General features: G+C 37.3%; 1 protein-coding gene across 1 annotated transcript in view; it reads left to right on the top strand.

Moving 5' to 3' along the window:
• The window catches only part of LOC135221442 (uncharacterized), a 12,838-nt gene extending 11,427 nt beyond the window's left edge, over window positions 1-1,411 (top strand). Inside the window, exon 4 of the mRNA XM_064259206.1 lies at window positions 1-1,411. This exon is cut by the window's left edge and continues 459 nt beyond it. Within this exon, the coding sequence (XP_064115276.1) occupies window positions 1-70 (70 nt within the window). The 3' untranslated portion in view covers window positions 71-1,411.
• The last annotated feature ends 11,089 nt before the right edge of the window (window positions 1,412-12,500 follow it).

The following is a 12,500-nucleotide window of genomic DNA, read 5'->3' as shown; positions in this document are numbered from 1 at the left end:
TTTTGGGGACCAGTATTTCAAAAGTTCCCTGAGCACCTGCATCTTCGATGGTCTAAAGGCATTTGCTTGAGACACAATCGTGGTCACGTAGCCCTTCAACGCAAAGAAACCTAATTCACTTCGTTACACTTTATGGCTTTGTTTGCACGAAGGACTACTATCAGTGCCGTGGAACTTCATTTTTTTTTAATTGTGAGTATCTTGGAGCTATTCATTTCCCTGTGGTAATATTTCCAAATTTTGAGTTCCTAGTTACCGCTAAAACTGAAACAGTTTGTTTTTCCCTAGAAGCTAATGTCCTTCAATACCAAGTGCATATTGTAAAAGCACTGTCTTGGCGATATGTTATTTTTAGTATGCCCAATATTTGAATCAAGGTATATAGAATAAGGGTCTCTATATACCTTGATTTGAATCACTTAAAACTCTTGTTTCAGCAGAGGCCCGCAATCACAACTGTTCTGTATATTGTACTTAATTTTGTGTTCATCATTTGGTTTTCAAGAGTTGTATTGATTTTAAGGATTAAATGATATAAAACAGAATTGGGTTGCCAAGACGAATTACGGACAAGGTCTGCCATATCTAACGTACGCATTTAAGATTCTCTTTAAGTCTTTCTTCATTTTGCCATTTACTACGAGTTTTTCTACCTTCATACTTCGAAGGCCATTTTTGCTTCCAACTATTTCCCCTTACTTTTTTCTTGAAAACTCCATGCGTCATCTGATATGCTTCTATGTGATCTTTCTGTCCAAAAGATGCACGTCAAAATTACTTTTTGAACTGTAAAAGTGAAAGACAGGAAACACATGAATGGCATAGTTTTTCGGCGGCTGCTAGCGCCGCTAGCGGTTGAAGGGCGATGATGAATATGTTTTGTCTTCCCCTATTTGCAGAGCCGCCTTTCGTATAAATCACCAGATATTTTTTTTTTCACATTACTTTTATTTATGCTTACCCTAGCATAAATATTGAATTCAGAAATTTGGAAAACCTTAAACCTGTTTGAAAAGCACCGTCCATTAATTGTAAATTTCACGGGAAAAAGTAGATATAATTGATGGCAGCATTTATGAGGTGCGTTTCTTCAGTGAGATATAAAACTAAGGAGGAATGTTTCCAAATTATCGTGCATGTGTTAAGCGTGGATGCGTTTCTCAGTAATACTAAGCATGTTATATCTGAATTAACCACGTTCTCTTCTAATGTCATAGTCATAATATTGAAGAAGAACGATTTTTATTGGAAACAAGTTGACACTACCACTGAGTTTCTTTGTTTAAACTAGAATGTGATGATTCACTTGACATATACATTTTGATATATCAAATAAACCATATGTAATGGGGAGATTCCCGCATTACATTAGGTAAGCGTGTAGCACGAACGGAAGGCAAACCAACACACAGTATTACACACAGCGCCTCTCTCTCTCTCTCTCTCTCTCTCTCTCTCCAGCACCGACACCTCTCTCTCTCTCAGCAATCTCTCTCTCTCCACTCTCCACCTCTTTCTCTCCATTCTAACAGGTAATGAAAATGAGAGAGTCGCATCATAACATTAACGTTTATTAACAATGAATAAATAATTAATCAATCAAGTAATCAAGTCTTACAGACTAACTCAAAAACCCCGAACAGTAAAATGTCTAATAGTAATGGCAGTCACCAAAAAGTCTACACCCATCTGGGAACTCTTTGTCCCCCTCCATTGCCAGTTCTGCCAGAATCGTCTGTTTCAAAGACACAGAGCACATCCCGGTAAGTACACATAAGTTTAGCAACAAAATCTAAAGATCAGATATTCTTAAAAATGTCAAACAGACAACAAGTCGCTCTTTGGCTAAAGTAATCTTAACACTCACCCAAGCAGTTGGAACACTAATAAACACTCAATAAAAAACTCCCGCGAGCGCCACGGCATCTTGCCTTTCTCTTAAACTGCCTCTTATCGAAATAGTCCCCCCATATAGAGTGCTAATGAACACTATTAAAGTGAAGAGGCACTACGAAACACATAAAACGAGAAAACGCACACTTCATTAGCGCCTCACGATTCTAGCTGCATCCAGTTTCACAAAGGCACTTTGAGAAGAGTTAATAAACTGTCGTGCATTGACTTGTCCAACTAAGCAGTTTTATCTCATGCCACCCAAAGAAACTCATTCATCAGCTTTCTCAGGTCGTTGCTTCTCACTGTTCTCCACATTCCATAGGTCACAGAGAACACATGGACAATATATTATTAATCAAAAACCCTAGGCGTTTCACGGCTCGGCCACTCCATGCTAGCTCCCGCCTAGCAAAATTGCTTATATAATATAAAACACACTGGCCGGCTCAAAATAAAATATAAGTAATAACTGCACGTCTCTGGCATTATGAAATAAAGTCTAATCACGCTTTATCTCCAAATAGCACTAGAATTTTTCTCTCATCGGATTCTCGAATATCCCTCCTTGCTTGTCTGCAAGTAGCTGCTCCTGTAGCAGACTGTAGCTAACTGTAGGAAGACCAAATGCCTCCCTCATTGTAGAAGACTTCTCACGGCTTCTGCAGATCCCCAAAAGACACGCTGTAGAACTCTCTTGATCACCCACGTGGAAATTCTTGTAATCACCAAAAACGGCAGCAATCTCTCTGCACGGCTGGTGGACGTCTTGCTGGCGTCAGGAAATGACTTTTTGGCGTGTTAGTATGTCAGTCGAGTCATTGGTCAATCTAAGAAAATTAACCCAGACATACTACTGCTATCAAACAGTGATCTCAAAAGGTCAGAAATACTAACTGAACGTCTCCCAATTAACTCAATTCTCCAAACTCACACATCAGCACACACACAACTCAGAAATCACAGCAACTCCACAGAATTCTGCACTCACATTTCAAACTCGAATGTGCTCATAAGAAAAAAAAAGAAAAAAAATCGTAATAAGCCCAAGGAAAAAAAAAAGAATCACGTAACACACCCAGACCCAAAAATGTGTTCTCTCAAGCTCTGATATCTGAACAACCCACAAAATCAGTAAAAATCTCCAATGTTTAACAGCAAAAACCCCTTTACTGCTCATACAATTAATCACAATGAGACTTAATGTCAAACTCCCTTTTACGTAAACAGCAACCCCCGAAAAATTACATCTCCCGGTAAAAAGGAATGCTATTTAAAACTCAATCCCCAAATTATATCTCTCATAGGGAAAGGAAGAAAAAATAAAAATAAAGATAAAAAAAAGGATAATCACAAGTAGATTTCCCCAATCACAAAATACATAATATATGTATAATATGCATAACTCCCGCGTTTTCCAAGAAATATCCCCTGTAAAGTTACAGAATTTCTCGACATCGCAACTTTATCGACCAACAAGGCCAGAAAGCGAACTCTCACACATGCGCTTTCGTGAAATGCTATTGTCAACATTTCCAGATATTGCTAAAATTCTGATCAATCATCATCAGAGGAAAAGTCAGCACACGGCTCATCACATCGCTTGTCAGCAGAAAAATTCACCTGCGGACGTATGCTCAAACAGCCGCATAAAAAATGTCAAGTCAGACACACAAGTTTGGAAACTCATGATTCTATAGAAAAAGGTCTAACAGACACATTTCACAGAATTAACTCCAGGATATGACTAATGTGTTCAAACATTTGTCTCAAAGACTTATTCTCTCAACATGACTTTGCCCAAATTATATGCCTCCAAGAATAATACACTTGTGAACATAAAAAATGCACACATCTCCATAGGACTTGTAATGCAGTAATGCCCTCGCCTCTAAATAGTCACGAACCAAACAAAGAATCAAACTCCCATAACCACAAAAAAAAGGGTCACCTGCCCAACTCCATTATGAGACACCACATTAATAATAACACCACTCCGGTGAAAAAAATATTTCCTCCATTTGGTTAATAACCACTCCCCTTATATTTCTCTCTTATTTCTCCAATAGCCACATATTAATAAAAAAACAACACCACTCCAGGAATAGAGAATAATCACCTCTATTTAATTCCAACTCCATGTGGAATAACACAAGGCTCAAAAAAATATATCTCCAAAAAATTGTGCACTCAAGGCAACTAACTCACACACTCACAAATATTGCCCCATAATCTCCAAATATGTGTCTCCATTTGCAACAAAGATGGCTGCAAAATAATTGAACTAAACATAGCTCTCATCACATTGGCAAATATCAAAATGGCCAAAAATATATCTCCAATATATTATATCTCAAATTATAACTCGAAAATAATATACCTCCAAATATAACTCCAAATATATCTCAATTTATCTCTCCAAAATAATATATCTCCAATTCTCCAGAGAATAACTCAATGTTATAGTCAAAAACTATAAAACTCTCTCCATTTAGCATAACTGCTAAAAAAGGGCAAAAAACTCTGCAAATAAAACTGTCTAGAAAATTCTAGAAAAAATCACCAATGTGCCACAGAACTCTTATAACAGAACTCCCAATTCCAAGTGTCTTAGCCAAGACTTCTCCATATGCACTACGACATAGGCCACTAGAAAACTTAGCCAAGTTTCCTATCTCTCACAAAGTTGTCACAAATACAGCTAATGTATTGTGCAAGAAAACTCACAATTTCTGGAACACAAATATCCAGAGAAAAAATATAGTGCCATTACGTATGCATTCAAAACATGCAAGAAATTCTCCCATATATTTCTCTGTGCATCAAATAGCTGAAACCCAAACACGTTCCCGAATAATGACTAAGTCACAAACTGAGACATTAAAGAAAATATATTCACACCAACTGGAGAGAAAAAATAAATTCAAATTCACTCATGGTAAAGAAAACTTGTGTCAGCGATGGCTAACTTCCAAAAAAGGAGAAAAGAAAAATCAACGGCCTTGTTCACTATCTCCCGTAACTCACCATATTTCAAGCAATTATCTGCTGAACTTATAAAATAAGAAAAAAAAAACTAAAATAATGTGTTGTTAGTTCCTCCCAAATTCAAAAAAAGATTTCACCTCCCTTGATAGTATTACAGCACCCACGTATTAGTATACATATAAAAAACTCAGTATCAGAAATATCATCATCAGCAAAATCACCAAATTTGCTATCATCAAAATCACTGGTATCAGTATAAAAAAAAAATATCACCAATGTTAATGCTTGTCCATTCTCCAAAAATTCAGCACAAAATTCAGCAAAAGTTCAGCAAGACTCAACACATTTCACCAAGATTTAGCCAGATTCATCAAGATGCAGCAAAACATGATAATCGTGAATGACTGAAATATTCTCCAAAGTTACAAAAACTCAACAAATAATTAACACAAGACTTCTCCCATAATTCACTGTAATAATTATCCATGAATAATTATCTGCTAATAATTATCAACTATCTCCCCATGAAATATCTCAAAATCTCTCGTAAAACAAGTCTCCCGTAATGATAATTATACTTAAGCAAACCTCTCGTGACACATCTCAAGTATAATAATTAATAATAATAATAATAATAATAAATCTCCATAGCAACAATTCTCTTGCAAAGATCTCAAGTAAGGTAAAATTCAAATAGCATACACAGTAATGATGAACCTTATGACACACAATTTCTCCAGATGCAACACCATACATCACCACTCGGCACCATTTTCAAAGTAATCTCTCCAACACAAAAAAAAAAAATAATTATAATAATCTGTGTCTCCCCATATATTTGTGTCTTCCAAGGCACAAAGAAAACATACACCCATACAATTGTATTTCAATTCTCTTTTATTTCCTCTTCTCATCATCCAAGAGGGGAAAAAAAATATCTCTTTTCTAAAAAAAAGACTCTACGGGCGTTTCACTTCATCAACTAATCAATCAGCTGATGTCCTAGCATTTCATTGTCAAGGCCAGACTTGTCTTCAACAGCCCAACAAAGAAAAAAAAAGAAAAAAAAAGAAAGGTGGAGTTCACCCACACTCAGAAAAAAAAAGTTTCTCCCCCCTGAGCATTGACACTCCCCTGTCAGCGATAGGACACTCCGAGGCAGACGCTAGTAGTACCCATCTCCCCTTAAACAGTGTCTGAGGACCCCCTCCCAAGTTATACACACTAGTACCCATCTTGCAATCCCCTCTTAGGGAGGCCAGTGTACCCTCCATGCAACTATCACCCGAGGGATGCCAGTACCCTCGCAATGTACTGAGCCCGTAAAATTGTGGCCGCTCTTGTCTCCAAGCCAAATATGCTTATCTAAGCACAGTTCACATGCATAGAAAAAAAAAATCTTAATACACCCCTATGTTTTAAACAAAGACGAATACATCTATATAAAACAGGCGCAAATAAAGAAAACACGTCACTTTGCTACTATGGGGAAAGACAAAAAAAAAATTTGGACCTCTTGAACCAATCCCATTACACTGAAATATTTAAAACAACCCTCCCCTTCAAAACAATAGTTTTTAACACTCACCACTCCATAATGGGAACAAAAATAACTCGGAATTCGTGTAGAATACGTTAATCTCGTCGGCACAATGCAAACGCGATCGGCACAAACCAGACTGAGTTACTTGTCTCACGCCCTGAAGAATCTCGGTACGAGCAAATTTGATGACTCTAATAGAAATTTCTTTCCTTATCCACATCCCACGGATGGATATTTCTCTACCCCTTTCACTTAGCAACTGAGATCTAACAATTTAACAATTTTCCACAATCCCACAAAGGCTTTGTCGTTCGAAAACTATCGCTAAGCCATACCCCATAACCCCTTTATTTTTTAACTGGTCACCCATCTCTACATTGGCGTTCCTAGGCATAAAAAAAAACTCTTTTATACCACTTTTTTCACCGCTAGCCACCAAATTCTGTAGTGGGGAGATTCCTGCATTACATTAGGTAAGGTGTAGCACGAGCGGAAGGCAAACCAACACACAGTATTACACACAGCGCCTCTCTCTCTCTCTCTCGTCTCTCTCTCTCTCTCTCCCCAGCACCGACACCTCTCTCTCTCTAAGCAATCTCTCTCTCTCCACTCTCCACCTCTTTCTCTCCATTCTAACAGGTAATGAAAATGAGAGAGTCGCATCATAACATTAACGTTTATTTACAATGAATAAATAATTAATCAATCAAGTAATCAAGTCTTACAGACTAACTCAAAAACCCCGAACAGTAAAATGTCTAATAGTAATGGCAGTCACCAAAAAGTCTACACCCATCTGGGAACTCTTTGTCCCCCTCCATTGCCAGTTCTGCCAGAATCGTCTGTTTCAAAGACACAGAACACATCCCGGTAAGTACACATAAGTTTAGCAACAAAATCTAAAGATCAGATATTCTTAAAAATGTCAAACAGACAACAAGTCGCTCTTTGGCTAAAGTAATCACCCGAGCAGTGGGAACACTATAAACACTTAATAAAAAACTCCCAGCGAGCGCCACGGCATCTTGCCTTTCTCTCAAAGACGCCTCTATCAAAATCCCCCCATAGACTTGCGTATGAAACTATTAAAGGGAAGAGGCGCACACGCACATACGAACGCACACTTCGTTAGCGCCTCACGATTCTAGCTGCATCCAGTTTCACAAAGGCACTTTGAGAAGAGTTAATAAACTGTCGTGCATTGACTTGTCCAACTAAGCAGTTTTATCTCATGCCACCCAAAGAAACTCATTCATCAGCTTTCTCAGGTCGTTGCTTCTCACTGTTCTCCACATTCCATAGGTCACAGAGAACACATGGACAATATATTATTAATCAAAAACCCTAGGCGTTTAACATATTTCGTTTCCAATTACCTATGGAGATGTTGCAGAGAGAGGAGAGTGATAGAGGTAGTAAAAAGAATATTTCAGACTAATATTTCACAATGTTATGGAATGACATGGAAGCCAGGTTAAAATGTCTGTGATCATGGCCAGGTGTTGCATGGTCACTTACTAAATCAATGATTATCGTTATGGAATGCTGTCGAAATAAAGTTATGTGTCACTTAACCCTTAAAAGCTTCAAATATAAGAAAGCAGAGAAATGAAAAAAGCTGCATGACTTTCTTACATAAGTCACAAATGTACGTGGCGAAGCAATGCAGTTATTCGTTAGTGACATTTCCCTCGACAAACAAGAGGAAGCGAATTCCAGTCACACGAAGGAATAAACTTGACCCTTGTAGAAGAGATGCGCCTGTTACCCAGAATGCAAATGAACGACACGGAGGGGAAATTATTGAGACGAATTATTCCATTAAGCGAAGCGAATGGAATCGAGAAGCCTTCGAAAAGATACGGCGATGCAGTAACAATAGTGGCATCATGATTCAATCATGATTCAGTAAATAGCGCACATCAATGTCATATACAAAAGAGAAATGGGGGATTATAAATCGTTCGTTATATCCAGGCGACATTAGATGCAGGAAGGTGATTGCAAAACAATCATCGTTGTACGTGCCTCGTCTTAAATGGAGACCAAATAAATCTGTTTAATTCTAGAACCGTGATTATATTTCACTGAGTGTATATATATATATATATATATATATATATATATATATATATATATATATATGTGTGTGTGTGTGTGTGTGTGTGTGTGTGTGTATGTATGTGTGTACCAACCACCAAGTTCATTGTTAACACTCTTATAACGAAAACTTACAATGATAAATAATAAACAAAACTTAAGCATACAGTATTGCACCACAGAGAAATTGAAATTATTGCGACAAAATCATTTTCACTATCGTAACGCAATGGATTTTTCCTAATGGCTGAAATGAACGAATGTTATTGGTCAAGATTGCCAACTTGTAGTTGCCCAATAGATTTTTTTTTAATTTCTCCATCTCTTTAACGTTCTAGATACGTTCTCTATTTACAAAGCAAATAACCAAGATATCAGATCACGGATATTCTAATTTTGAAATACACTGTGTTGATCTCAAATACACATGAATAAAATTGGGGGTTATAACAATAACCACAAAGCCAGAGTAAATTTTTTTTGTATAAGATTACAAATTATTGTTAGGAACAGCCACTGTACTGCAGCCGAAACTAACCCAACCTCATCTTAGTTATCTAATGAGAAGTGTTTTGCTGAACGTTAAAAATGGCGAAGGTTTCAAACCCGTACCCACTTCCCCCATCCCCCTCCCGCCCACTCCTTTGTAACTCATGTGGTCACCACTTGACCGATCCAGACAAAATTTAGCATGTGGCCATTATTGGACCCAACTTAGATAATAGGGCAAGTTTCAAACCCACCTTCCTTCCTCTTCCTCCTTTCCTCTTCCCTTTGTAACTTAAGTGATAACCACTTCACTGATCTAGACAAAATTTGGCACCTGGGCATCATTTTCACTCAACTTAGATAGTCGGGTAGGTTTCACACTTGATCCCCCTTACCCCTCCACTTCCCCATATCCCTTCCCCCCTTCCATTTGTAACTTATGTGGTAGCAGCTTGACCGATCTAGTAAAAATGTGGCACGTGGCCTTCATTTGACCCAACTTATGTGATAGGGTAGGTTTCAAATACGTATTTCCGTCCCTTTCCCCTTCCCATTGTAGCATCATGTTGTAAATAAACTCTATGATACATGTTTATCATACCCCATTTCATGTACTTAATGACCATAGAAATATATTATTGAAAATGTTTTTCAGCCACCATAATAATATCTGGATAAAAGGAACAATCAACAAAGTAATATCAGGATTATAGGGACAGTCACCACAGTAATACCAGGATGAAAGGGACAGACTGCGCAGAAATACCTGGTCAAAGGTAACAAGCAGCACAGTAATACCAGGATAAAAAGGACAGTCACTGTAGTTATGCCTGGATAGAGGACAGACAACACAGTAATAATTGGATAAGAGGGACAGTCACCACAGTAATAACTGGATAAAAGGGACAGTCACCAAAGCAATACCTGGATAAAAGGGACAGTCACCAAAGCAATACCTGGATAAAAGGGACAGGCAGCACAGTAATACTTGAATAAATAGGGATGGTCATCACAGTTATACCTGGATAAAATGGAAAGTTACCACAGTAATATCTGGCTAAAAGGGACATATACCACATTAATACCTGGATAAAAGGGACGGTCACCATAGTATGTTCTGGATAAAAAGGACAGTAACAGTAATTTCTGGATAGCAGGTGCAGACAGAACAATAACAAAAATAAAAAGATGCCTTATCACGAAATCTTTTAGAATCCGTCATTATACAGCTTACTTCCAATTGTAATTTCAGTCTTACTCTGGCTTGTGTTATCTGGACCCATGTGTAAGTAACATGTTTAAGAATGATCTTAAAGATAAAGTCACAGCCTTAATTACAAATTAGTTACCTTATAGATACTTTCTTTGTATATGTATGTTTAATATATTTTTTGTGATGAGTTTACCTTGTGGAAAAGGTTTTATTGTTTACCAAATTGAAATTTTGTGTGGTCAGTTACCGTCCTGTATAATCTCTTAATTGTCTTGTCCCTGCTTTTGAGCAGTTGGACCTAACCATTCGTAAACCTTTTGTACCCGTGTTTTGGGAAAGTTACTAATTCTCCAGGTGTGTTGGATTCTAGGTACATATTTTCCTTTATATGACCTTTCTTTGTAAACTTATCTTCATATTTTTGTCAGTCAGCTAAGTAAAGGATATTGAGTCGAAGGACCTTGCAATACTCCTTTGTTTCACTTTCCTTCGCGGCTTTTCCCTTTATTTATATATTCATCATGTTCCAAATTTTCGTGATTCAGTTTTATATACATATATATATATATATATATATATATATATAATATATATATATATATATATTATATATATATATATATATATATATTGGTTTGCAGATAGGCTTTTTTAAGACTACCTTATTAAGTAGTTTGCCTGCTCTCCGGTATTTTGAAAATTGTTTACCCGTTCTTTTCTATTTTGTTTTGAAGAGGCGAGGTCTCGTTCGTCTCTCCGTTTTTATTTCAGGCAGTCAGGTTTCAGGCAGCGTTGCCAACTGTAGGGTAGTTGCCCTACGCGAAGAGTAATCTGGACAAAATCTCAGAGAGCAGGGCAATATTCGTAACAAGGTAGGTTTACATCAGTATGCTTATTAGTATTCATGATGTTGCATCTAAACATAATCTAAAGATTTATTTAGTACCATAGTCGCAGAATGTTGGGTCATTTTCAGTTATGTAGGGTAATTTCTCGTCTCCTGTAGGGGGCATAGGGTTAGAGGGGTTAGCATCACTGGTTTCAGGCAGCTCACACTAGCTAGTTCTCAGAGGAGAGTCCGTAGCGGTCCAGTCTCCAGTATCACCTTACTGCTGGTGGTCGTAGCAGCAGAGGCTGTTCGACAGTGAGGATGGTTTTGGCAATGGTTACCAATGTACAGCGTAGGAGGACCTTGACTTGGTTCCGAAAGAGATGGCTACTGGCATGGAAGTGTGTGAGGAGTTTGTTCCGGAAGAGGAGTAGGAGACGCGTGTGTGAAGTCCCCCCACCCCCCTTTTTTTTTTCTTCCAGAAGTAGGTGTTCTTCTGCGGCAACTGAGAAGCTGTGGTTGGCAAGGAAGTGTTTGATAGTCGTCTTCATGGTTCTACAAGTGTTTATTTCAGTGCGTCTTGAGAGTATCTTTTGTGATTCCTGTGGTCATTAATATATGACGAGGTTATGATCATTAATTTGATTAGGTTATCGACTGTGATTTAATATTAAGAATGTTACTGTGGGGAAAAGCATATTGTTTGTTAAGCTCTATTGTCATTATTGCTGCAATTGCTATTATGGTTTTGGAGCAAGTTTGACCCCTGTTATTTATGATTGTTGTTGTTAATGAGGAAGTGTCTCATGTTATCATTATTATTATTGTGTAATGTTATATTTGTCTATTCTTTTTACTGTTTTTTTCTGCTATAAATTTATTTGAGGGTTATCTAGCCACTTTTGAGCTATTTAAAGTTATTGATGTTTAATTTTTTTTGTCATCTTGGCTGAAACCTGTGCTCATGTGTACATTCGTAATGTATTTGTAAATAATAAACAGACAAATTTATTCAAATTTATAGTCGCTAAGAAATGCTTAAAAGCTAAGATGGCCGACCAAACTTTTATCATTTTTCTCGTTTCCTTCAGTCTTCCTTTCTCTGAACTCAATGTTGGTCGACGAGCGTAGCTTTAAAATATGCTTTTATAATAATAAATTTGAGTAGATTTTTTTGGTCTTAGTGTTTTGTGTTTTGTGGTTTTTAAAAACATTTAAGATTTTTTATATTATCATATTTATTGAAATATTCCCAAGAGATGTAATAAAGTTTATTTTATGAAACGTCTGAAAAAAATGTCAACCCGTGATTGATGCCTCCCCTGGTCCTCATCCGTCTGCATGTGTGTTTCAAGGAATTCTCACATACATGGAATAACTGAAAAAGGAAAATGTTGGCAAATTAACCATATCGTTATAGCATTTGTTTGGGGGGGGGGGGGGGG

Source organism: Macrobrachium nipponense, chromosome 2, assembly GCF_015104395.2.
Source record: "Macrobrachium nipponense isolate FS-2020 chromosome 2, ASM1510439v2, whole genome shotgun sequence".
Classification (NCBI taxonomy): domain Eukaryota; kingdom Metazoa; phylum Arthropoda; class Malacostraca; order Decapoda; family Palaemonidae; genus Macrobrachium; species Macrobrachium nipponense.
Note: the sequence above shows the minus strand (reverse complement) of the source record. Positions and strands in the feature narration are given on the sequence as shown.